At 45.6% G+C, this 26,319-nt stretch overlaps 1 protein-coding gene across 3 annotated transcripts; it reads right to left on the minus strand.

Moving 5' to 3' along the window:
- Nucleotides 1-1,070: 1,070 nt before the first annotated feature.
- On the minus strand, nt 1,071-24,719 carry LOC127021149 (hepatocyte nuclear factor 4-beta-like). Of its 3 annotated transcripts, XM_050904085.1 has the most exons (11): nt 24,605-24,719; nt 21,421-21,423; nt 17,881-18,052; nt 15,880-15,974; nt 7,938-8,044; nt 6,668-6,823; nt 5,999-6,086; nt 5,027-5,179; nt 3,019-3,255; nt 2,245-2,358; nt 1,071-1,207 (listed from the first exon to the last, which is right to left on the minus strand). In XM_050904085.1, the coding sequence occupies exons 1-11, from the start codon at nt 24,717-24,719 to the stop codon at nt 1,071-1,073; spliced, it is 1,377 nt and encodes a 458-aa protein (XP_050760042.1). The 3 variants fall into 3 exon arrangements, with proteins under 3 accessions (XP_050760042.1, XP_050760041.1, XP_050760039.1); XM_050904084.1 differs by lacking the exon at nt 21,421-21,423; XM_050904082.1 differs by lacking the exon at nt 21,421-21,423 and having other exon boundaries at nt 17,881-18,085.
- Between the last annotated feature and the right edge of the window lie 1,600 nt (nt 24,720-26,319).

Raw genomic sequence — 26,319 nt, forward strand, 5'->3', positions numbered from 1 at the left:
CTACTGCTGATTTTTACATTAAGTGCAGAAGAACCTTACATTTTAAATACAAACATTTTTTATAATACATGGCTCACAGGAGACCTGCAATTTTTTTGCTGATTTAGAGCTTTGAAGGTTAGGTTGCAGATGTGATGCTACAGCAATATACAAAACTACAGCAAAATCACATCTGTGTACTGGGAAATGGGTTGGTTTGGCCTTTTTGTTACAACTGTTGCCTCTTCCGAATATGGTTGCAGTAAAAGTTTGCAGAAGATAGAAAGCAGTGATTTGGTAAGTCAACAGCTTCTTGAGCTTCCTGCCAGTTGTGGGTTTTACCAGCCCCAGCAGCCCCAGTCTGATGCAGAGATCCTTGCTGCTGTCTTGGAGCTGCGTTAGATGTGCACGCAAAGTAGAGGATGTATCAGATGACTCACAACTGGACTCTACATGTACTGGAAATTATGGAAAATAACAAAATGTTGGCACTCCTGATCACAAATAATAACTGACCAGCATTAAATGTTAGCTGGTCTATGTGGAACAAGACACATCTGTGTGGAATAAGAAAGCGTTGGCCTGCTAAGGGTCATGAAGATATTCTTCCTAAAGCTTAACATGCAGCAGGAGAAATGGGAGTGTAATTAAATTTTTAATGGGAATAGACCTTTTCATACTGACAATTCAAGACACGCTGTACTCATTAACGATTACCAGGAGCTGAGTAAGGCATTTGGTTTTATGAAGATAGTGGCCGAAGGTTTTAAAAGGGTCGTGGTCACACCGAGCTAGGTGATAACAAATGCAATCAGAAGCCCTGCTCCAAAGAGCTTACAGTCTTGGTCCTACCGCAAAGAGCGTTAACCCCGATCACTTGTGAAATGAGGGTGACGGTGGTGGGAAGACCCGTGCTGAGGCTCCTGCTGCAGTCTGGTACCTGGTGCTTGACTCATGGATGGGAAAGAGTGTGACCGACAGATCCAGCTACAGGCAGGGGGGTGCTGTGCTTTGCCTCTGCAAAGAGAAAGGGCCCGTTTCACTTTCATCACGGTTTTCACATTGCTCCCAGCTTCTCCTTCCACCTCTCCCTATAAAATCTCCTGCTTGGGTATCATTGTCTGAGGCAAGAGCTGCGCTACGGCGTTGGGTCCTGCGCTAGAGCCTAGTTTGTAGTCTTCACTGCCTGTGCTTGTAGAAGGAGATGGAAGGGATGTTTCAGGAGATGCTGTGGGAGAGAAAAGAAACAGAATTAAAATGGACTTTGACGCTGTTCAATGGAGCGGTGCCCAAATAAAATCAGCAAACCATCCTATGAACCAAGGGCAGGAGCTTGGGGGATGGAGCAGGGGGATCCAGCCCAAATTCAGGCATGTTCAGGCATATTCTTCCTTCCTGTTTGTGAAGAGGCAGAGGGTGGGCTGATAGGCACATACCAACTCATCTCAGTATTTTGCACTTGGGACGTGCCCCCAACTGCTTTTCAAGCCTTCCTCTCCTCGCCAGAGAGGACCTCAACCTGCTGGCCACTCTACTGCATTTACAGAACACAGCATCTCTCTAATCTTCCTTGCTGCAAGGTGGCTTAAAAAAAAAAATAAACAAGCTAAAATACATGATGCCAAGATTTATATGGCTGAGAAATAGCAAAATATGCTACAAGAGGTAGATGATCGTAACTGGCAGAAGGAGACTGTGTGTGCAAGACGTTGTGATTACATGGCAGTGGCTGTTAAATTGCAACTCATGTTCTACTTTTTTTCTTTTTAATAGCATGGTCCGTTTGCTACTACAATGGATAAATGCCTTAACAAATAGCCATTGCCTAGCAGCAGTGCCCAGAGCAGTTGAAGATGGTCTTGTATTCAGGTCACATGTGTTCTGGTTGACAGCAACCAAGACGCTTTACATAGGGAAACTCTTGCCACTAATAACTGTGTGTGCTGCTTTGTGGTATTTCCCAGCACTGCCCATGTTCACAGAAACACACTGTCACCCATCTTGATTTCCTTTTTTTAAATCTTGTGATGTTTAGTAGCATCTCAGAATCCCTCTGGATCATGCTATTACGTGAAAATCTCAGCTTCTCTTTGGAAGCATGTTTCCAGACTGCATAGTAAAGGAAGTCAGCAAGGGGGGCTGTGAACTCTGATTCAAGTGTAATGCTTCAACGTATAAATAAACTTAAAGGTCTTTTTCTTAACTGCTTCTCCTACCCAGTCCCTTCATTATGCTGACACTAATAGCGTAAAAATGGACACGTACGGTCTGGAGCGGTGTGAATCACAGAGCTCATGTTGCTTGGGAGGACATGTCCTGGCAGCGGTTCCAGGTTGAGGTTAGGAGGTCCTGACTGGTACTGGAGATCAATGGTGGTTCCTGCAGTGGAAGTGGGAAAAGACATCATTCTTTGCATAGTTACCGAGAGGCCAGATGCTCTGGGCCAAATCTCTTTTTTTCAGAGAACATGGAAGACCTCTGTGGCTGGGGGTTAATGTCCTGGCTCGTCTTTGCTTCCTTCCTGCTCCGGCCATCGTCTTTGCTCTCAGCCTTCTCACTGTCTAGGGACAACGTCCCAGGAAGGCTGGGGTTTCAGCTAATATTCAGCTGCACTGTTCACCTGCCTCTGTGCGTGTCCCAGTTACTGCTCTTAGCAGGGTTTCCCATATAGTTATAACTTTTGCATATTGCTAACAAAAAAATGCGTTGTCTTCTTGCAAACTGCATCAGTTTGGTAGGTTGCCTAGAAGTCAAGTGCCCCGCTGGTGTGAAGCACCACAGCGTGTACCCATTTCTATAAAACTAATCCTGGGACAGATTTTCAGAGATAGGCTGGAAAGAAATAGCTTGGCGATTGGACTGGAGTGAGAAGGACCCATGTTCAAGCTAGAATTCAACCTGAGCCTTCACTTCCCTCCTCCCAAGACCAAGTTCTCTCTACCATACATCCTCCAGAGAAGGACAAAAACCCAGACACGAAGCTCTGTAATGGCTTTGAAATAAAACAACTTTGCTGTCCTTTCTCAGCAGGATTCATACCTCCCAGCAGCATCTCCTGCAGCAAGCTGTCAATCCTGGCCACACCGAAGAGCTTCACGAACTGGACTTGCTCTATCATCTGCCAGGTGATGCTCTGCAGCGGGGGCAGCAGGAGGAGGATGTCGCTGAACCGGCCTCGGGAGTCGTACTGGCGATCGTTGATGTAGTCTTCTAGGTTGACTTGGACCTGGAAGCGCATGTTCTTCACCTTCCCGGGCTCGCTCAGGCCTTTGCAGTCTGGGAGGGGAAAAAATGAAGTTAACTGCTGGCCTGTGTAACCAAAAAGTGTTACCCTGCCAGTCAGGCTCTGTAGAGGGAAAAGGATGAGATGCCAGTGATCCTCTGACAATTATCTTCAGAGTCTCCAAGTTTATCTGACAGATTGGCTTTGGGCTGCTACTATTTCATATCTTACATGGAATAGGGAAACAGTAAGGGGAATTTGAGGGGAAACAGTAAGAAAATAAGAGCTTGCTTCAGATGGGTATGTCTGGCTACTGCCATTAGTGAAGAGGAAGGATTTAGAAGCTGAACCATATTTGTCCTTCCAAGGAAATGGCCTGGAATTTTCCCCTGAAAATTTTGAGTCCCAACTACTGCCACTAAATCCATGCAGGTTTAGTGCCTATATGTTGTAATTACACCCACTGCAGCATCAGATTCTTGTCCTGATTTCCTGTCTTTGACCTGTGGTCGATCCATTTTTCATGGACCACTGGTCCAGTTTTGCTTAAGCAAGTAAATGTGCACTTCGGGTAGGGTGACGTGCTGGGATTTACAGCTTTCCACTCCTGCCTCTCCTGCTATCTAAACCTGAGATTTCTGACTCACTGGACCATTTCCTTCACTGTCTACAAAGAATCTGCAAGCACCACATTTTAGGGATCATCATGCCAAGAGATTAGAGAGTGGTTAACAAATTATTGTATGTCAGCATGTAACTCTATGGACATGCCTACTTGTTAGCATGAACGTATTTCACTTCTGTAGAGCTTCACACTTTTTCCTTTTAGATGAAATCACAGCGCCTCACTGTCGCAATGATCTAAAGCCTCACTGAGATACTGATCGGCCGAGAAGGTAATTTGTAAAACTCAATTTGATAATATCACCCTTACAGCGGGCTCTTTGGTGAGCCAAAGTTCACGATGTTCATAAAACTCCTGTATCTTGATTTCAAGTTAGCGAACACAGCAAAAAATAACTAATGGAAGATACTCTAATTTCTCCATGCTAATAGATGCCAAAGAAAGACAAAAGGGCATTGTTCTGGATTTGGGATTGTTCCCCCATCTCTTCTCCAAGCTACAGGGCAATACGTGCTAAAGGGACTCGAGTGCTGTACCGAGAGGAGGTTGTGTGCGTGCTGTAGGCAAGGAGAAGCAGGAGTGTTTGGGGGGAAGCTTGGCTGAGACGGAAACTCCCGTGTTTGTGGAATGAGAATACAGCAACGGCACAAACCAAGCTTTTGTTTGCCTCTGTGTGTTTCCCTGTTCTCCATCCTGTGCGGATCAGCCCTGCCCTCGGTCGGTACTGGCTGCCAGCAGGATCCATTAACAGACATCCTTGGTATTTCTGGGTGCTCCGAACAGTCTGGCTCTCTGTGGTTTTTAATGCTGCTTTCTGAACTCCGACGGATGCTCCACACTGCTGCTCAGTTGACTCACTTCGCTTATGCATAATTCAATATAGGCATATATGTCCTTAATAGTCATCTCCTTCATTTCAGACTGATGGGCTTTCCTGAAGCCAAGCTACAGAAGCAGCAAAACTCCTCTAGGGTCTGCAGAGTCTTGCACATCACTCTCGCTGGACTTAATACTTGCTAAATAGCAAAGTGTTCGGGAACAGGTCACTTCTAATATGTCCTTGCTGCACTGCTAAGTATTGCTCATTACAGCAGCGGCAGGGTGAAATGTAGAGCTGCTGCCAAGGGGTTTTCCTGGTTATTGGAGAGCCCTCAACTCCTTTTCAAGCCCCATGCTTGGCAATTAGGAAGGAAGCTTACCTGGATCAAAGAAAATGATGGCTTTAAGGCAAGCGTACTCATTGTCATCGATCTGGATGTCCCGCAAGGGCTTCACCAACTCGTCCAAGATTCTGGTGGCCACACGAGCGATTTCCAGTTCTGGGCAGTGCATTGGGATGATGAAGTCATTCCCTGGGGAGACAAGAGAAATTTGCTGTCAGATTTTCGCTCCAGCTCTGTGGACACAGTCTCATCCAGAAGTTACCCCAAGGCATGTTGCCAGACAGTCCCAGTGCCCACGTGCAGCAGATTTCCAGTGTGCAGCTTCATACTCAGATTCACGATTGAGAAGCAAGCCGTAGATCTCATTCTTTGGCCCTTAATTGTCTCGTTTGCATATGTCAGTGCACCCACACTGTACACAAAGCCTACTCCACGTTCTGCTCTGGTTTACCCTCTGTTATACCTAGCATCTGTTTGCAAGTGGTGTTGCATCTTCATTTTTGGTGTGGGTTTTTTTAAACTAAGTAAGTTCTCCCTCCCTCTTTTCTTTAATATGTGGCTTTCAAGGTCAGTATTCTCATTTTTCCAAGAACAATCCCACCTGTGTTTTTGGTGGCAGAGAGCTACATGAAAAGGCAATACCTATTTGCACTATAATTTTTAATAGACCTTTCTGCTAAGTTTTTAAGCACCAGTACCCAAATACCTCATTGCCTGTGTCCTGGCAATTTCAGTTACAAAAACAAGGCAACGCAGTTTGAGATGCCATTTAAACATTGGGGGTTTTCTCATCCACAATTTCAAAGCGGTAAGGGAAGAGTTGTAAAAGTCCCAGTGAATTTGCTTGCTCCTTTTTACACTTCTCCAGGGACCTTCTCAAGCACTTAGTCTCAAGCCAAATGTGCAGACCGTGCCCAGGGGTGCAGAGAAGATTTCAGGCAGGCAGGATACTTGGCAATGACTCGGGTGAGCGAATTATAAAAGCAGAAGCGTATTTCACGACTTTACCTAATAACAGAAAATCGGTGTATGGTATGGACCGCTTGGCTACCCCGAGGAGCAAGTGTTCCCCTGCGTGGGCTCTGAGCAAGGCAACCTGGAGGTGGCACAGAAGAAAGAAATAATATTACGTTTGAAAAGCAGAGAACAGAATGGTGAGCTGTTGCTGTTTAGATTAAGCCAAATTTAGTGTTTGCTTAGATATGTCAGATCTACAGATAAAGTACTATTAAGAGCTAGAAATTATTAGTATATCTTCACTTTTCAGAAGTGCTACATTCATGTCAAACTAAATAAAAGGTTGTTTTCTGTCAAACTAAATAAAAAGTTGTTTTCAACTGAAAGAGCAAGGAGGGGCTTGAGTAATTTGAGTTCTTAGGAGATAAATGGCTTTTATATTCAACTATCAGGTACCAATACAGGGAAGACCAATCTTTTTTGACTGGGTCCTTGTGCAGACTGGAGTGACCAACTCACTCTCTTATATTTTGGGGGACTTTGGCTACTCGACTTATTTTTAATAAATGCCTTGTCCTTTATTGTTCTTTCTCTCCTGCTAGTTTATTGCTCTGCATAGGATGATCTATATGTTAATGTCAGATTCTCCTGTTGAAAGGTATGGCTGGGAATTCCTGTTGAAGGCGGTGGGTTTGCAGGGAAGAGGCGTTTGCATTTTACCTGGTCATCAAGTGGGAGTTCACAAAACGCCGGGATGTATTTTGCCCATTCAACCAGCACCAGAAGCTGCTGTTTCATGGATTCACACACATCGTTGATGGTTGCAACCTTCTTCATAGCAATGTCCGCGCTGTGCACCGGGCTCAGCGATGAATACTGAAAGAGAAACGACCCAGTTGCATTGGGAGCGGATCAGTGTTGGTTTGCCATCCTCGACAGCAACGATTCATTGGTAACTGGGGGGAGCCTTCACAGACATTCACCTCATCAGGTCACCGACAAGGCGTTTGCCATTGCGGTTGCACATTTATTTGCTCAGCGGTGTATGCTGTCCAACGTACAGCCCATGGTGAAGTCTCCACGAGGTGGTGCTCGGTCCCAACAGACACCCCTCCCTCCTCCGCCTCCTTCCCCACTCTCCAGGCTGGCTCAGGACAAAATCTGATTAATATTCCCATTCCTAGCGGTAGCCAGCAGCGCTGGGTCTCAGCTTCCCGTCAATCACTTAAGCCAGCCAAATGCATGAAATGCATCCAGCCTTTCTCCCCCAAGTTGCTGTCTGGGACACAAACCACCCATTTCAATCTCTAAAGAGCTGCGTGGGGGGGAGAGGGTTAAAACATACTGATTTTTGAAAAGGAAGTGGATGCACGGCTGCGTGTAATATGCAACATCTGGACCGTATGTTTCAGTGGAGAAAGGATATTTGCATAAGAATTTAAAGGACGCGCAGGGTGAAATTCATTGTGGCACATGAAATAAGAAAGCAATCAGCATTAGTTGAAGCCCAGTGATTTTATTAGCTTTATTTTTCTCCCCTAAAATTGTTGCCCTGGTAAAGTTACAAGAAAAGATATAATCGACCATGACGGGAACATTACGTTCTGAGCAGGACAGAGTGTGCAGCAGGGAGGGATAAACTTCTGCATGAAATGCAATGAGTTTTTAGGGGTGCAGCAACAATTTAGGCTGGGGGCAGAGAGGACCCGGGGTCAGCAACGTCCCTCAGCTCTTGGAATTTCAGCTTTGCATCTCACACGCCAAAGGCTGCAGCTCCTCCTTGCAGGACATGTTGTCTTGATAACGCACGAAGGATTTTTACTGTCTGCTTTTGGATATCTCTAATGCATTTTCTTCCCTGTGGCTTTGTGCAAGAGCCATCCAAGGGCACAAAAAGATCCAGCCCTGGTTGGTTTAGGCAGTTCGTAACCCCATATGGAATAGCTGAAGGCCACATACTCGTTTGGAGGGCTGTCCCTGCATTTCATACCTGCTGCGCCATGGCCTCAGCCTGAGTCAGCACGTTGATGGAGAGAGAGCTGTTGTCCTCGTAGCTGCTCCTGCGAATGCTGATCCTGTCGCGCTCGTTCTGCACGGCTGAAATAAGAGCGAGCAATGGTTGTGTTAGCAAGAAACTTCCCACACAACCGATGGCTGCTGTTACTTGTGGTCCCCAAACAGGAGTGGATGGGGCTTCAGTGCCTGCGAGACCCTCCACTCTTGTGGGATGCTGGAATAAGATTAAACAGGCCCCAGGGGAGGGAAAAAGGCCACCAGAGAGGGAGAAGACCAAGCACAGGAGCAACAGAAGGAGATAAGGCCATTTGGCAGAGCAACTCCTGCGGGACGTTAGCTGGTCCCACTGGGTTTGATGCAGCTCAAGGGGAGTTTGGGATTTGTTGTTGACCCTTTTCACTTGGCAGTGCACCCACACTGCTGGAGTCCTGGCCTCCAATACCCTTTTTGCCATGTCTGCACTGAGGACTCCTCTTCAGAGCTGCCGGTACAGCAGGATGCTCTTGAGGTTGCATCTCATCTTACAGCAGCACTGGAAAAACCATCCTCTGATGCCACCTCAAAGCAGCCTTGAAGTGTCCCCTGCTCCTGAGGTACTGCAGGTGGTGGTCCCCAGGGGACATCTCCACCGCTCACGGGGAGCAGGAAGAGTCACCTCCTTAAGGAAGCTCCAAAGAAAGGAAGCTTAAATTTGCCGATTCCCCCTTAAAACCGTTCGCTCAGCCTTGCCCATCATGCTGCTGATTTCAATGAGCCTGTAACCCTGACGGCAATGCCGGCACTCAGCTGAGGGAACAAACCGCGCCAGGGTTTGTCTCCAGCTCTGCTGGCACCCTGTGCAAATCACTGCTGCACATCAGCTCAGAGTGCCCCGAACAACAGTTCAGAATACCAGTGATACAACCCACCTCGGACACACTATGGTGACCACAGCAGAGTGAAGATCAGCCCTGGGCTTTTTGCAAACGGAAAGGTACAGCCATGCCATGGTGAATTAGAAGAAACCCGCTGATTTTTTGAGGTCCATTCCACCCTTTAAACCATCCTTTTCCCTGAAGCACAAGCCACATCTAGCCCCATGTTCTGTCCACCCTGTTGAACATAAGGGATTTATTGCCCTTTGGCAGCTTATTTTTGCAACACAGGCTCCAAGAACTGACTCGCCTTCACTGCAGCCATCAAGTAAAACAGCAGAGAAAAAAGCAGAGTTTAGACTTAGTTGAACCTTGTTTTCAGTGTTAGTTTCTCCCCCAAGCCCTATTGCTTCCTTCCAGCAGTAAACAAGCCCACATGGGGCTGGAGGAAGGAGCCTGAACACAGACTTAGCATTTTCCTGACACCTCATATGTCTTGGCTACGTACAGCTCAGAAAGGCAATTGTCAGGTCCTTAAAGCAGAGGGAGCGGGAAGATTTAGCATGTGGTGATAATGCAACACATCCCTCCTCCTTCACACAGCAATTCCAGGCTCCTTTGGGTTTTATTTAGGGAGAATGACTTAGGCATAGCTGTCAAAACGCGACTCATTCTGTGCTTTAACCCCTTGGATGTGAAACAGAGCAGTTTTATCTCAAAAGTGGCCACTGGAGAAGATCTTTCCAGCAATGATTTTTTTGCAGAGTCAGCAAAAGCATTTTGCCGTCCCTCTTTTGAGACTTTGCCTCGCTGCTGGGCCTTGCTTTAGAGCAAGCATCACTCTTTGCACGGGGCACGTTTCTCTGAATTCATGCAAAGGAGGAGCCGTGGGCACCGTTTCGCACACAGGGTGGGAAGGCGGGGGTTTTTGTCAGCTCAGGTCCAACCACCGAGCTGTTTTCCTAACTGGCCTCTGATGAGAGGCCAACAAAGGGAAAGGGCAGAAAACAAGCCACAGTGACAAAAATCAATATCTCCCGTTATCGGCAGGAGCGTAGTATTTGTTTTCCAGGATTTGGGGCTCAGCCTTGTTGTCAGTGGGGACCCACTGGCTGCTGAGCTGGGTGTGCTGGGGGGAGTTCTGCTGGGGTCCAGCCACCAAAACCATTTTGCACCTCGGAGCCAGCCTTGCCTGAACGGCTCCAAGGGGCTGGATGGGTACATCGATTTGTAAAAGATGCAACACACATACATATTACTGGAACCTTTTCAGGCTATGGATACTATGTAGAGGCAATTAGACATCAATTTAGAGGAAAAAAAAAAACTACAGCCTTTGGGAGGCTCTGCTAATCTACCTTAGACAGCAGCATACATTACCCTACGCATGGGAGGGGTGATGGAAAAGGCTGTTCAGCCAGGGATCCCCACCAGTCTGAAGGTGAAGGTGGGTATAGGAACCATAATCTACGATTAATCTTTAGAATAGATTAACCCTTCATGGCTTTATTTTGGTACACCAGAAAGACGAGCAGCAGCATCCCGCACTGAGTAGAAACTAGCCCGCCCGAATCCATGTCATCACTGACGTCCTTGGAAACTCTCCACCCAACCTATTTTACGTCTGGTTTCATATCAGATGCTCCCCCATGCAGCTCTCTGGGGATGCTGGAGCTTTTTTTGCCCACTTACTTACAAGAAAAGGTATCAATTTTGCCTTTCCAACCAACTTACGCATCTTGTTTTACAGAAGTCCTACAAACGCAGGCAGACCTGGTCCTAGTCGCCGATGACAGACTCCTTTAAGAAGCCTCAGGCTGTTTTTCTCCCAGGTCCCTTTATGGCACATATTTCAGTGCTTCCCTCATGCTCTGATAAGCTCAATCTTCAAGTGTAAGTGGATGGTACAGACCAACTTTCTCAAGGTGATTTGAGTGTTATCGCTGAAAGTACCCAAGATGTGATGGAATTAGATACAAAAGGGAGTTAATGTTTTACCTGCCACAAAATTAATCTATTACTGTGTGGTAATTATATTGCTATATTTATTGTGCTTGTAAAAGGGAAGGGATAGGTCACTCGTGGTGAGGCATCGGGAGTGCTCGAGGGGTGTGCTGGCGCTGAGGGTGCTCGGGCTCAGACGTGATCTTGGCTTTGCAGTCAATAAAACTCAGCAAACTTGCAGGAAGGAATAAAATTCCAGTGCTGGACCCACTTCCTCCCAGGGACTACTATTTCCAGTATATGCCTGGTAAAAGCTTTGCTCACCCGTTTTTTTTCTCTAATCCTGTCCTCTGCACAGCGCTCCAGTTCCCAGAGCCAATAAACACCGGGAAGGGTCACTGCAGCCCCGCACGAGGGGACGTCAGCGGGAGCGAGCCCCCACGATGCTGCCGGCCAGGGACAGCGTGGCCCCGACCCGGGCTTTCCCCCAGGGAAAGGGGAGAGAGGGTGAGATGGTGTCCCTGTCTCCCTCCAGGGAATTGTCCACGGCTATGGTATGTCCTGACTGTGGGAAGTGGATGGGAAAACAAACTTATTCTCCATCTGATGTAGAGGAGCCGTCGGAGGGGTTTTGTTATTCAGAGCAAGCCTGGGCCCTTTTGCCACGAGTGCATCAAGGATGCCGGCAGCCAGGCAGGCTGCGGAGCACGCACGGCGGCTCTTGAGCAAACAGCGGTGTGTTTGTGGGATTGCAACAAACCCGTGTTTCCCAAACATTTTGTCCTTGCTGCCTTGCCACGTAGGTACAGAGCCTGTGATGAGGAACCTCCGGGGAGTCCAATAAATATGGGCACAGGCATTGATTGGAAGGGGACAGCAGCAAACCAGTAACTTTCCACGGTAACTGCAGAGGTTAAAGCCTACATGGGAGTTACCGTTCCCATTATTATTCCACTAAAAACATCCTCATTTTACGCTGATGGAGTTGGAAATGTATTAATAAATGGCGTAAAGAGAGAGCGGGAGGAGGGAGGTGCGAGTGCCCCAGCACGGTGCTGGCATTCACCAGTGCTCACAGTGTGTCTGTCTCCACCGATAGATTTACTCCTTCTGCTGCCTGATTAATTTATACGCACAAATAATTTTTTTCCCCAAGCTACCTCTGATTTTGTAGGTGTGGTATATTTTATTTGCAAATAAATCCCAATGGTACATGAACATTTAATCCTTTCATGGGCTTTTGGCCTGATTTATGACTATCGCAAAGTAGGGAAGATCCTCTATCTTTTCCATCCATCTTTGCAATAAACGGCAGTCCCAGCCTTCTGAAAGCTGGCAGAAAAGATGCGCAAACAAAAGGTATGAAACAAGATAGAGGTCCTGTGAAATACTAATAAAACTGTCCTATAAGCCTGTGCAATTTAACAAAAATAAATAAAAAATAGCCTCAAATCCTCCCACTGTGTTGTGGCAGTAAGTGATACAATAATTCTTTTTACTTCTGTGTAAAACTAAAGGAGTTCATGTACATTCATAAATTACTTTAAAGGGGATGAGAGGTTAAATATTAACCCCACTTGTTTTCACCAGCAAACTGAATCCTGACAGTGCAATGCTGGCATTTCAAAAGGCTTCCAGGTTTTCAGATGCTCAACTCTATGTGAGTAGATGACCTGGCTCACTTGAAAAATCACACCCTGCTAATTTATTCAAGGTTAAATATGATCTCAGTAAGATGCTAAAAATAGTATCCTGCTGTTTTCTTTGGGTGTTTAAGTATCTGGTACACTCCTCATGCACTGATGCTGTAGTGACCAAAAACCTGTCCGGTAGCATCGTGCAAAACAATAGAAATCGAACTTTCTCCTGTGCAAAGAGAGAAAATCAGAGAGAACAGCCAGAAAATCCCCGAAACACCCAGACCACCCTGGGGTACAGACCCAGCCTTAACCACAAAACAAGAATAAAGGAGTGAATCTCCTGTAAAAATCTTAAATCCTGATCATAGTGGCGTTTCAGGAGACAAGAAGGGGTTTGCATTCAAGCAAGCTTTTTCCTCTCCCCTCGTCCCAACTTTAATGATTGCTTACTTGTAGTTATTCAAGTGAATTATTGACACCAAAAATGTAATTGGGATAGGAGTGCTTCTGAATGAGCTAATTTCTAGGAAATCTGGGGACTGGACTTTCCACAAGGCTCAAGTTTTGGCCCTTTCTTGCTCTTGCTGGAGCCGATGGAACCTGGATCCCATCTCAATGCACAAGCCTGGCGGCATAGGGCTCGTGTGTGGGACAGTCCTGGTCCTTTCCGAAATTAGGATCAAGTTCGGAGCGTACAAACAGGGCAATCTAAAGGACGCTACTGATGCTTTTCTCGACAACCTCTGCCCAGCTGCCCCAAACCCATAGTGAACCTATAGCCCAACTGCACTGTGCTCCCAGGACCAGCCCATGCTGAGACCCTCAGCCCTGCACTGACAGTGCTGCCCCTATAGACAGCCAGTGTAAAGCTAGGTCAGGTATTTACATCATATGGCTTTTTCTTTAGGCAGAAATTTCCCTTCTACCGGGCCAGATAATATAGCCCCTCTCAATCTCTTATGTACTAGAGTTGTTTCCAACAGGGGAAAAACAGAGAAAGAAAGATCCAAATGTGTCATGTCACGTCTTACAACACAAGAAGATTGGAAAAAAATTGCTCTGGATCCAAAATTCCAGTTTATCGGTTAGTTTTGCTGGGATGAGAACATTTGGGGAACAGCAAGTTTTCCGATATTGCACACACGCCCATCGAGCAGTGGGTCAGTGGGGTGCTGGCGGTGGGGAGAGTGCGAGGGTGACACAACCCTGCTAACCCCACCCCAGGTGTATTGTCACAGACAGGCTGGGAAAAGGATCGTTTCCAGCTTCTTCCCCTCTACGGTGAATAAACAATGCTATTACCACACCCTGGAAAGTCTGATTGCTATTACATGGGCTGGCTGAAAAGCAGTGTGCCAGAGAAAGAGTGTCAAACTCTTGCATGCCAGTGCTGGGACAACGGGGCACACTGGGTGTGGATGTCACAGCTGTGGTCTCCCAACATGAATCGGTCCATGCCACCAAAAAATTATGCACAAACATTTGTATCATCCTCATACTGCTCCATCCCAAGACATAGCTTCTCTTTTTCCCTAACGCTTCGCAATACTGTTTAATATTAATCTAGAACCACCCTAAAGCAAATAGCTGTGTTCTTTTTGTGCACACAATTGTGCAAGAAAATTTCTTTCCCAGTCCTGCACACATGCTTTGGATATAGCTCTGGTCAGCTAAGCTAATTTCTGCAAAGCAGTTACTCAAGGTGCTTTAAAATCTTCCTTACCAAACACATGAACAGTTTGTGAGCACACAACCTGACTGTGTACTCATCAAAAAAGTTTCAAAGAATGTGACTATGTGGAACTTGAAATGAGTCATCTTCCATCGGGCTGCAATCAATAATGAAGGCATGAGCCAAGGTTTTATAACTTTTACCATAAAACCAATAAAAATCATGCTTCAGCTCAAAGAATGGAGCTGATAACCAGATTTCAGCCTTTCCAAGCTGCGGAGCTTGCTGCATCGGCAATTGGCTCCATCCCCATCTAGAACTGACCAGATATGCTTCAGTTTGGTCTTTATTACTTTGAGGGCTACTTTTTTTCTATCATCTGCTGTATTTACTCCATTTCTCCTAAATTAAACCAGCAAGCATTTTTGCTACATCCATGACCTATGCCAAATTGCAAGACACCCTTGTTCTCCAGGAAAACATATGGTCAGAAGGTTGGAAAGATTTTTTCATCACCAGTGAAATCTCATGAATTACCAGAAGTCAGTGACAAATTTCCCCTGGGTTTCAGTGGGAGCATGATTTCACCCCTTAGGTAAGGGGTGTTTAACTCGGTGGCATGGAAAGAAACTCTCAAGTTCCTGTCTAGCTCCCTCACCCTTTAGCTGTTGGTGGGTTGGAAAACAGCACAAACGAAGGGTGAAGAGTGCTGAAACCATCACCCAACTACCTGCACATCAGGGGGGTGCACCATCCGTTGCGGGCTGGGCCCCACTTTGCTAAGCACTCAGTGTACAAAGGCAGTCTCTGCCCAGAAAGCTTGGAGTAAGTAAAATAGTATCATCCATGCTCTCCCGCTATACAAACACTGAATGATCAGAGATCAGAAATGCTATGATAGGTCTCAAACTTGCCCAGGGAAGCTGGCTGTAGGGAATTAAGGCATAGGTTAACAGAAGTGTTTTTTTCTCTTGCTTAGCACTAGGCATTGTAACACTTAGTATTTCCTTTAGTGCCTTGGAAGGGCACTTCCCAATGGTCACTGGTACCCAAATGCTCTACAGCGCTCCACCTCCCTCTTAATACAGCCAATGTGAAGTGCAACAAAAGGCATCAGCCAATATTGGATTGGCCCTTCAGTACTAGTGCTGATGGTGGCTCTATAGTCATGCTATACCCACCACGAGGTCAGCACTACCGAAGGGTTTGACTCTGACTCGGGTCCCAGCTCAGGGGACAGAGGAGCCCTCTGTCTATGGGAGCGCTGCCTGTGTGCCCTGTGCCATGGAGAGGCAGCTCTTGCACCGTAAGGCATCGTGTTCAGGCTGTACCTTGCCCTAAGGGTTGCACCAAGCTACGTGAGCATCAGCCAAGTCAACCACCAAACGCTACTCTGCAGTAGTCAACTGCTGGCATTTATGAGACTGAGGATGGCAGGTCCTCGCTGAGATTGTCACAGCTGGGATTAGGAGTCACACTAGCAGGTATGTAGCAAGGGAGTTGCTGTTGTGAAGCACTTAGAGACCAAATAAACCCTGAGGAAGCCCATCCCTTTCCCAGTATAAAAATATCCCAAAGAGACCAGACTCCCAGGATGGGTGAATGCTCTCTCAAGGTTCTCATTGAAATTCCCATCTTATCAGATGGGAAATAGGGCTTTCAGCTGCAACAACAAGAAATCTCTCACTGTGACACATGAGCATCATCTCTCTGGGACAGGGCTGCCGCTGCTCTCCACCGTACTCTGCAGTGGGAGTAGGGCCAGAGACAGCAGCAGGCAGTTTTGAAATGTCTCTTTGCACCTACCTTCTTTCTTCATGCCAGCTCTGAAGCACTTCTTCAGCCTGCAGTACCGGCACTGGTTCCTCTTGTCTTTATCTATCACACACTGTCGGCTGAACCTGGGAGGAGATGGGAAATAAAACATGGAGCAACCAGCCTGGCATCTGCAACCCACTCACCCTGAGCAGCCCCAAACACAGTCCCAGACCTCACTGAGCTATGGACTGCATGAAGCTAGAGAAGAGCCAAAGGTTTGCAAGAAACAGATTGAATCAACGTTGGCTTGGCCTAGATCCTCATCTTCCCCACCGCCGTTCCTGCCAGCTGGGAGCGCAGCGATTTCAGACCACCCACCCTGCAAGGACTGTGATGGTTTTGGCTGTGAAAGCATGACTGTGACTCAAGTTGTGCTGGTGTAGGAACTCCATCTCCCACTTTCAGACAGTTATTGGGTGTTCGGTGTCAGGGTTCATTTGAGCCCGCTTGTTAACACTGTCCTGCTTTGTGTAGAATAATTGCATTATGGACCACAAGCCCTTTTGTGTCTGCAGCCTAGTTTTGAGGCACTTGGCCTCCTAATTCCTATTCATTTCAACAGGGGATTTAGGAACCTATGTGCTGTTCAAGGGGTGGCCCACGTAGACTTGGCAGCTCTGGCCACGACGGGTGAAGTGATGGAAGAGGAATCTGCCGCGCAGAAAGGAGACAACGTGGGTTGCTCCGGGACGATCATCAGGTTGTAAAAGCTGAGGCACTTTCCCAGACTGGTAAAAAGCCAAAGGTACAAAAGCCCGAAGACTTTCCAAGGAATTCATGTCTGCGATAAACAACAGAGCTCCGAACTGAGATAAATACAGCGCGGCTCACCAAATAAGGATTTGCAGACAAGCGAGCATTTGCCGTTTGCTTGGCTTCGATGCTGTGGATCTTCCCTAAGCTGCCAAAGATCACAGAGATTCATGGGCTCCTGGGAAGGGGCAACAACTCTGCTCCCAGGAGACTGATAGCTGAAATTTCAAAGAAATCAGTAGTAGCTGTTACCTCCTCCTGCAGGGATCCCATGGTTCCTGGGATGGGCACCGTGCGGGTGGACACTGCTGTCACCCTAGGTGTCTTTCATGGCTGGTGTGTCCTGGAGTGATAAGGACCCCAGGAGCATTTTGAACAAACAGGGTGACTCGCGTTGTAAAAATTTGGAACGCCCTTCAAGGAGGAAGAGCTCTGGAACAGGAAGAAAACTTCCAGGTTTTAATTAGAGATGAAAGGCTTGAGTGTATTCAGGGGTTTTTTTCCCCTTCCTCCTGTGCTAAAATAAACACCATTTTTCTAAGGTCAACAAAGATAGCTGCTTTATAATTTATAGCCTCCTCCTGGTAAAAAATTTCTCTCAAATGTATACCTGTGTGCCAAAGTGGAAGTGAATCATTGCTGGTCCACGCTCGGTTCTCAGAATGATTGTAAAATCGTCAGTGATATGTCAGCATACATAGTTTAAGGTATTTCAAAACAAAAATGGAGAAGCTGTGGGGTAGGTGGAGGCTTTGAAGGTGACAGGCTCTTGGATGCTTGTTGCTTTTTACTGGGAAAATCAAGAAAGACTGCATTTGAGATGAAATCTCTAGAGCTTTGGTCCTTTGCCACCTTGGCTTTCCCTTGCTGGGCTGTGACGAGGTCATGGTGTCACTCCACACCCAGAACCTGTACTTACCTATTATACACAGCAGTCAAACCTCAGGTCTATAAGTTTCCCTTGATTTACACCATGGGGAAAGCAGTGACGGTGAACTCACCAAATAGATTGCTCGGTGCCACAAAAGGTGTCAGGATCCAAGATGAGATAGGACTTAGTTTATTCCTTGGCTCCCTGTCCTCCAGCCATAAACTAAACTGCAGTATTACTGTTAGCATTCATGGCATGGTAATTCGGCATTTGGGATAGGGGCCCCGTTGTACAACCTGATCTCCACCCCAAATTATTTACAGTGTCAATAAATTGCATCTATTTATTGCAGAAAGGGCAGGTACCTGCAGGAATAGACATGGTTCTTGCGGACGCTCCTTCTGAAGAAGCCTTTGCAGCCATCGCAGCTGGATGCCCCATAGTGTTTGCCGGTCGCCCGGTCCCCGCAGATGGAGCAGAGGGAGCTGATGCCGTTGGTGAGCAGGTTGGTGTTTGCCGATTCGGCTGCGATGGCCTCTGCGGGCATAGAACAGGGACCATTAGACCCCTCTGTGATGGAAACCAGAATCAGCTGACAGCAAGTCGCTTTTTTTAAGCAAAGTACACACTAACCCAGCCCCACGCACGTGTGTGCACACGCAGTATGTGTTGCTAGTAAAGTCTCCAGATGATTGATGGTCATGCTCTTCTCAACCTCAACTGAGAGTCACTCAGTTGCTCGGCTTCTGATATTGGTGTTTACCTTTGCTTCAGTGCACAGAGAGATTTCAAGCTGCATAACCCAACATGCTCGTGAGAATTTAACGATTACTACTACTTTTCTTGACAGATGCAGAGAAACCTTACCTGGATGTGAGATATACGCTTTTGAGGGATGGGGAGCCACCTCCCCAGTTAGACACACGGAGAACATGGTTCAAAGCTGGTGCCCACAGAAGGCGGTGGAAAGACATCATTAACTTGAATAAGTAGAAAGCAGAGAAGAGACAGCAGAGGCAGGAAGGATGAACTGACTTCATGCACATGACAGAGGTGTTGGAGATAAAAGGCTGCTCTTGAGAGCTCCTCTGCAGCTGGAAGACAGAGACAGCAGCTCCCACAGGGGTCACTTGAGTTCTAAGTCTGGTTCCTGCTCTGAATTGCCCTCTGAAGAGGCTCATTGCTTTCCGCTGGAAAGCAATAGAGGGGTGCAGGAAGATCGACCTTCTAAATTAGGGACCTAAAATTAGGTCATATGAATGCCCTCTGTCATGTCCTCTGTTTGCACCCACTCATTTGGGGCAGGAATAGCTCTGCCCCTGCCTGGCTTGTGTATAGACTACTGAAAACTCCCCTTTAAACTTCTCCTTTGGCCTTAACCACCAGACTCGCTGCTCTCTTAATCCTCCTAATTTGAGGCACAGCTTGGGGAAGAAAAAAAAAGGGGAGGGGAAAAAAAAAAAAAAGGAGACAGTTGAGAAGAGGCAGATGAGAGTGTTTACATCTCGCTGAGAGGAGGAATGTTTGTGGAGTCTGTCCTGACCTGGGCACTCACTGCAGGACGGTTTTATGAATTTATCGCACCTCTGGGAGCATGTTCTTCGCTCCAGGGGAGCCGATCTCGTGCTACAGTGACCTCGGCAAAGTCTCTGGGACACGATGCATCCCGCCTCGCAGAAGAGATGGGTGGTGATGAGAAAAGCTCAGCTGCTGTTGTATTGAGCAATGACAAATCTTAGAGAAAATTACTGAAAGGGGAGGAACTGGCATCTGATCTGGACAGTCTAGAGAAAGTTTTCTAATGCATAATGCATAAAAATAGCTTTGGCTAATCCGCACGCAACGTGTATATATACAGAGAGAGAGAGAGAAGGCTATTTTTGTATATGAATACACATCAAAAATTTATAGTGAAAATATTTGCTATGTAATGAAAATTGTAATCAAAAGCCAAAAAAAAAAACAAAACAATAAAGCTTTAGTTTTTCAAAAACTGGAAAGTTTTTTAGCTAAGGCTAAGACATTTTTGGCTAAGGCAATTTTATCTAAGACTTCACAAATGCAAAGGTCAGACTTTTTTTCACACCCTCAAAAAACCCTTTTGATCTATATTTCACCTTCTAACGTATGGACAAATAAATAAGTAGGTTGTAGCAAGATGGGAGTAACATGACAAGAATGACAGCATCAAAATCATTCTTAGGTCATAATGACAAGAATTGAGATTTACCTGTTCCCAAAATCCATGTAAGATGCTCCCAGCTCTGACATTTGTCCGTAAGTCACACGGTCCTTTGGGAACCTTGTCTGCATCAGAGGTGCTTAATGGTAATTTACATGGATTTTTAGGTTTTTTACATTGATTCTTCATTTTATTTTGCTTGATAACTCAGTATTAAACAGGCTGTACTAGAATATGCCTTCGAGGGTAACTGTACTGCTAAACATTTGTGCATCTGTTGCTCCATGTATTTTTTTGAAGGAACGTATGACCATAAACAAATGCGCCGAGTGTGCTGGATTCCATTTAAAAAACAGCACAAAAATATAAAGATAAGAAGGCCAATTTTCTCTTCACTCCACTCTTGCTTTCTCTACTGACTTCAGAGGAATAAAGCCGAGGTCATACAGTTTGGGTCTCCAATGGACCCTTCATCCTTCAGCTGGGTCCAGATTGCAAAATGTTCCTGATGCTGGAAAGCATTTACTCACCAGAGAAGACTTTTTTCCCTTAAAAAAAAGTGAAGAGCTGCTTGCTGATATAAGGAAGAAATCAATAATCTGGCCTTAAACCAAGTATTACTGGAGGAAGGACCATCAGCACTGAGCATGTGAGGGCCCATGGAAGTTAGCAAACTAAATTTTGCCCTCACTTGTACCTGTGGAAAAACAGACAAGCCCATGGACTACAGCTGAGTCGGGTGGCTCTATGTTAGGGCAGATATATATCTAGTAGTTCAGTCCCTGTTAGGTAGCCACGTGTCCTTTTCAGCTTGGTGGAACGTGAACAGAAATTTAAAAAAAAACAATAAAGAAAAGGAAAGCCCTAAGCCAGTATGCACGTGTTAATTATGATGATAAATTTTAATTACAAAATCCTGTCACCAACTAATGATGAGTTCCAAATGAGAATTAGCTCAGAGAAGAGCAAAGGCACAACTGATATTGCGTGCATCAGAAGACTGTTTCCATGTGGCTGTGAAACTTACCCAGTATTTGGGGAATGTCTGGGTTTTCCCTGGACTGATCACTGCTAGGAAAGGCAGAGGAAAGCCAGGATCCCTGCCAGCACAGTCGCCTGCCTGTGAAATCAGCTGAACACTGTAGACCTTTTACTTCAGCAATAACCTGCTCAGAGCTTCATTTAACATGTTGTGTCCCTCTACAGGGGTTGCTACCTGGAGCTCAGCACCACACCGAGATGGGCTCGAGGGCTGCTAGGATGGAGCTAGTCAGAGCCCAGCTGGCTCACAACAACTGAAACAAGCTCACAACTGTCCTCACCACCCTGGAGAGAGATGCTCAGAGACATGTATTGGTTATAGGTGCTCATCACCATGGTATAACAGAACAGTTCCTAAGCCGTGCCACAGTGCCTCTGAAATTTCTCCTGGAGAGATGCAACGGATGACATTCTCCAAGAAGAGACCATAACTCATCTTGACCTTGTGTGGATCCCAGGCCAAGCTGAACACCCATGGTTGTGGTGAGACTCCTCACTAGGACTGTCCAGGACATTCACTGGCAGAAAAATCTGAAGTTTCAACCATCTTCTGCAAGTTGTATGTAAGCAGTGTGCAGATTGGGAACTACAGCCTACCTAATGCTGATGAGAGTATCCCAGTGGCTTCACCAGCTTTGGGGTCAACCAAGCTCACAATGAAATGCATAGAAATTTTCGTTACCTGCTGCCTCTGTGTGTAAGTCACTACCTAACCAGGGCTGAAATGAAGATGCCAAGTTTTACAGTGGTAAGAAATGACAGTGAGGATGGTCTCAGCGAGGATGCTGCTGGGGAATGGTATCTGGCTTCCATTCAGAGCTGGAGCTCTGCACAACACCTGACCACTGCAGACCTCTTCGCTGCTTTTCCTTTCAGTTATGTTACTGATTACATCTCTTCTAGATGCACATGGTATAGGAGAATTACCTTGCAATACTTTCCAGACTGGCTTTTTCTTTTATATCTACCCAGAAATCCAAGCCAGTCTTCGTACACATAATTTGCAGCTAACAAATCCCTGAATTACATGTGCTGGGCTAGAATGTAAAGAGGTCATAAATGTGGGTTTAGGGCATGCACACGCAGTCAAACTTGGTGGCCAAAGCCAGCATTGCGAAACCTGTGCATACAAATGTAGGGCTGGACGGGGGCTAGCACTGAAGCCCTGGCCATGTGCAGGTCAGCTGCTTTCTACATCAGCTTTTAGCAAATAGAGGGGGAGTTTTTGAGATAAAACATAGCTTTGATTTAGTGTTCCCAAATCCTACAGTAACAATGACGAAGAGGCCAGCCAGAAAGGCCGGAGCTCCTCGCAAGCACGCGTGCTGCTTGAGGGATGGTCAGGCACTGGCAAAATATCTTTGATGGCTTTTTCATGGTCTGAATTGGGTCAGACTGCAGCGGGGCTGGGAAAGGTGTTTCATCAACCTTGTGCCAGAGTCCCAAGGATCAGCGTGGTGTTTGAGTGCTGAGACAGGAAAATGAGCACCACCATGGGAGAAAGTGTTCACCGACACTCGACTAAAGAATTAGTGCAATATTTCAATAATGCTTCATATTTTAAGCAAAATGACAACTCTGACAGGAGCGTGAGGAAATGGATGTTAACAGCACATAAAACCCAAGTGAGAATATGGCTTGTAATGCCAGCCAAGGTAAAGGAAACAAGTTTGTACAGAATGGGAAAATTTCTGCAGTTACAACACATATTTTATAAAGGAAAGACAGGATTAGCATTGATTTTTGTTCATTTTCTTTTGCCATTCCTTCTGTTTAAAACAGACAATTTTTTATACTCCTCCTCCACTCCCATAATGGATTCTATTCTTTATTCTGAATTAGTCTCAAAATATTTGGCAAATTATGGGCTACTTAAAGGTGGAAAATCCAAAATATATATCTAGGCAAATCTCGAAACGACAGCAGCTTCCTGAAGCAGAAAGCTTAGCACCGGAAGTGCTCCACATCATTAATCAACCTGAAATTTTGATGAAATAATATTCCAAAGAAGAAACAGTTGGTTTCAAGAAAGCATGACCTTATTTGAAAATATTCTAATTTTCACTTTTAAAATTGTTCAGAATGTAAGAAACAGTTCTGAGTCCATTAAAATAAATATTGCACCCCTTCCTGTTCTGTTTATAGAGGGCAAAACTGCCATTAGATTTAGTAGGGGAAATAATACAGACGGATCTTGCATAATGGGAAAGATACAGCTTAAACCAATCCATTATATTTTTAAAAATACCTAAAATGAGATGATTTCTTGATTCTAACAATTTTAAAAATGTTTCTGAAACTACAGGGTATCTGTGTGGACTGTTATTTTGAGTTACCTATGGGAACTGAACTCAGCTGGTTAGCAATATATTTCCATGCATGGACATTTCAGGTCTTTTTTTGAAGTTATTTCTACAAACTGTAGAAGAGGACACTTACCCAAGACAAACAAGCTAATTTCAAAACAGCTAGTTCCTGAGAGAACCAGTTACTCATTAACAGCTAGACAAATAACACAATACTGATCTAGATAAACTTCAGAAAAAACTCAACCTGTCAGTTCCACTGCATGAAACAACAGAGAGCCCCAAACAGGTTTTGGTAGTTAATTTGCAAAACTATATTGAATTTGAGGAAATTTGTACCACTCTGAAAAGTAAAAAATATCTTGTTGTTCAGTAGCAAGTGACAAAGAGAAACATCTGTGTTAAATAACATTGCTGGAGTAGGATGGCAGATGGAAACCTTTCTGCAAGAATAAGAAATAAGATCCAGTCTATCTGGAGCTGGCAAAAAAAAAAAATATTGAAAATCCTTTATTTGGGGACAGACAGAGCTTTTCTTGAAGTCAACTTTAAATTCCCATTTCTTTGGGCCTTTTAACTTTACTTATCTCCTGACATCCCTCCATGTCCTACAATAATAAGTCTAATCATTTTATATTGTAGATGATAGCCCTACAGAAACTCTGATTTTTTTGATAAGACAGCTAACGAGCAAATGTGAGACCCTGAAAATCCCATCTTAATTTCACTAAGCTTCTTAACAAATTAAATGAAATGCTGCCAAAACTCTCCAAAGGCATTGCTAACGTCGGAATCTCATTTGGTTACATGATTGGTTTCAAGCTATATGACTAAAACGTCCTTTATTTTTCACACAGTGAACAGTTAATTTCACGGAATAGTGTTCGCTTTATGTCAGAACACTTTTGACTACTCAAAACCTAAATATCACGCAATACGCTTTATTTCTGTGAACAAAGCAGAAGTCTTTGCCTACAAACACTCACGCTTCGCAGCTAAGTTGTTTGTGTGCTGTAAAGGCTTTTAGACCATCTTGGTAGCCAGAAAAAATATAAGGCAAGTAACGATTTGGATATTGCTCCTCAATCTAAGTATCTAGGAACAAGTTAAATTGGATACATGGTGTATTGTCTGAGTAATAGACATTTGAGACGGCATTTTTTTCTAAGGATTAAATATCGACCTAAGTCATATATGGGAATGAAACACGCATTTTAAGGAAGAAATATCGGTAATAACTCCTCTCATAAGTCATACAGGGGGACAGACCTATGGTGTGCCATGAAGAGCTCTACCAACATTTGCAGTACCTTGTGGGCTCTTCAGGACATGATGCTCAGCCCACCAAGGAAAAGAATAACTCAAAATAGGACCGGCAAGTGAAGGGGCCCCATTACAGCCCAAATATAACTGCAGATGCAACAGATGTTGACAGGTCAACTGCTTAAATATTACCCCTTCGACCCTTTGCCCCACACCTCCTACCTGCCTTTCCTAGGCGTTCAGCTTTATAACAAAGGTAGTGGAGGTTATTCAAGAGGAAGCGAACAGAAATCTCACCGGTGTTATTGGGGAGCACCCGAAGATTGTCAAATTCCAGCATGGTATAAGAGGAGTCCAAGGAGTCGACGTAATCTGGCATATCCATGTCCATGATGGACTGACAAAGCTTCATTATTACTTGTCAACAGTAAGGGAAGCGGCAAAAAAGAGCCCTGCTGTCAATCACAGCCAAGGTTTCCTCCGCAAAGAGAGACACCCCAGCCCTTGCGATGACAAATCATTACCCAGCTCTGCCCGCAGTCCCCTCCCCGTGCCAGGAGAGAAGGGCCGAAGCCATTCCCTCTCACGCGCGCAGTCCCCTCCCTTCCCGGGGTGCATCTGTGCTCTCTCGGTCCTGATAATATGATGTAGATAAGGCCTAGACTCAAACGACTTGGATTGCATCTTCGGGTCGGTACAGCCCATTTTATGGCTGTTCCTGTGCAAACATTTTGAAAAGGGCTGCGGAGAGGCGTTCGCGCACATGCACCGCTCTTCCAGGGCAAAGCAGTGGTCGCATCAAATACCACCTGTGCCGATGTCACCTTGCTCGGCTACCAGCCCTTGGGAAAAGGCCACATGATGTCACTTGAAGCTGGTGAAGACAATAAGTCAGTGTCACCACTGGCTGAAGACTGTCAAGATAGGTCAGCATTGAGAACCTGAGGCATCGCCATGAGGCACCAACAATGCTGCACCCCAGATCACACCTTGAGTTACCACTGGAAGGGAAAAATGAGGCTTCGTTACAGCCATCCGCATGGTTTCGCCCTGCCCCATAGGCAGTGGGGAGGTGACGTCTCCCACCCAGCCCGCACTGTCCCTGTCACCTGTGTCTTCTCCCTCCTGACTCCAGGCAGCCCCAATCTCCCAGAGCTCCCATTGAGAAAGAGCTGGGTTGTGGTTGTGAGTTGTCAGGGCAGAAGGTTTCAAGCGACGGCAAATGATGAAAATGGAAAAGGCTGGAAGGAACCAGGCAGACTCCCTTGCAGACGTGTGGTGTTGCATTTCACCCTGACCCATGCCTGGCTTTTCTGGGAAGGGCCCGTATTATGGAAATATAATTCCAGGTTTTCCCCACAGGACTGCGTTTTGGTTTTTTTTTTTAATTTACTGAATTTTGCACAGAAGTTCTTTCCTTATTAAGAATCATGAGCTGTACTACAAAAGACTGGAAATAAAACACAGCCATGCAAAGCGATATAGCTTGCAGTGCTTGGTTTATTCCTGGTTTCATCTTCCAGATACCTTCCCTGACATTACAGTTCCCTCTCCGGTGACGTTGTTTTGTGTCAGAGGGCCTTTCCTTTCCATGAGCTGTTCTGCGAGATCCAGTTCAACATCCTGTTGAATCTGGAGGAAAAGAAGAGTCTTGAGAAATAGGGAGACCCGTTGCCAGAAAAGGAGCCTTGGCCAAAAGAAGAGGATTGCCAGACTGCCTGAACTCTCACTGAACCGAGGAGCAGGGCGGCCCCATGTATCCTAGCAATCTCCAAATAGCAAGAAATACACCAAAACTGAGTTTTGAAATGTTTAGATATACTCATTTTGATTTCATCCCCATTTTATTTTTTTTTAAATTGATTTTTCCATATCCTGGGGACTTACAGTGGGCGTCGCAATGGGTTAACTCTAGATAGGCTTTTCCCCTATAAAGATTGGGTGCAGGAACACTTAGCTTTTTTTCCTTATCATTTCTGGGGCATAAAATAATTTGATGTGCCATAGATTTT

Source organism: Gymnogyps californianus, chromosome 12, assembly GCF_018139145.2.
Source record: "Gymnogyps californianus isolate 813 chromosome 12, ASM1813914v2, whole genome shotgun sequence".
NCBI lineage: Eukaryota > Metazoa > Chordata > Aves > Accipitriformes > Cathartidae > Gymnogyps > Gymnogyps californianus.

What these genes read in the sequence shown, in the direction of transcription:
- LOC127021149 (XM_050904082.1), bottom strand. Translation starts at nt 24,719, where the DNA reads ATGAAGCTTTGTCAGTCCATCATGGACATGGATATGCCAGATTACGTC. An exon ending in AACCATGTCTATTCCTGCAG is followed by an intron (nt 15,975 to 17,880) that starts GTACCTGCCCTT and finishes ATCTCCTCCCAG; the next exon opens with GTTCAGCCGACAGTGTGTGA. An exon ending in CATCATTTTCTTTGATCCAG is followed by an intron (nt 3,256 to 5,026) that starts GTAAGCTTCCTT and finishes TTCCCCTCCCAG; the next exon opens with ACTGCAAAGGCCTGAGCGAG.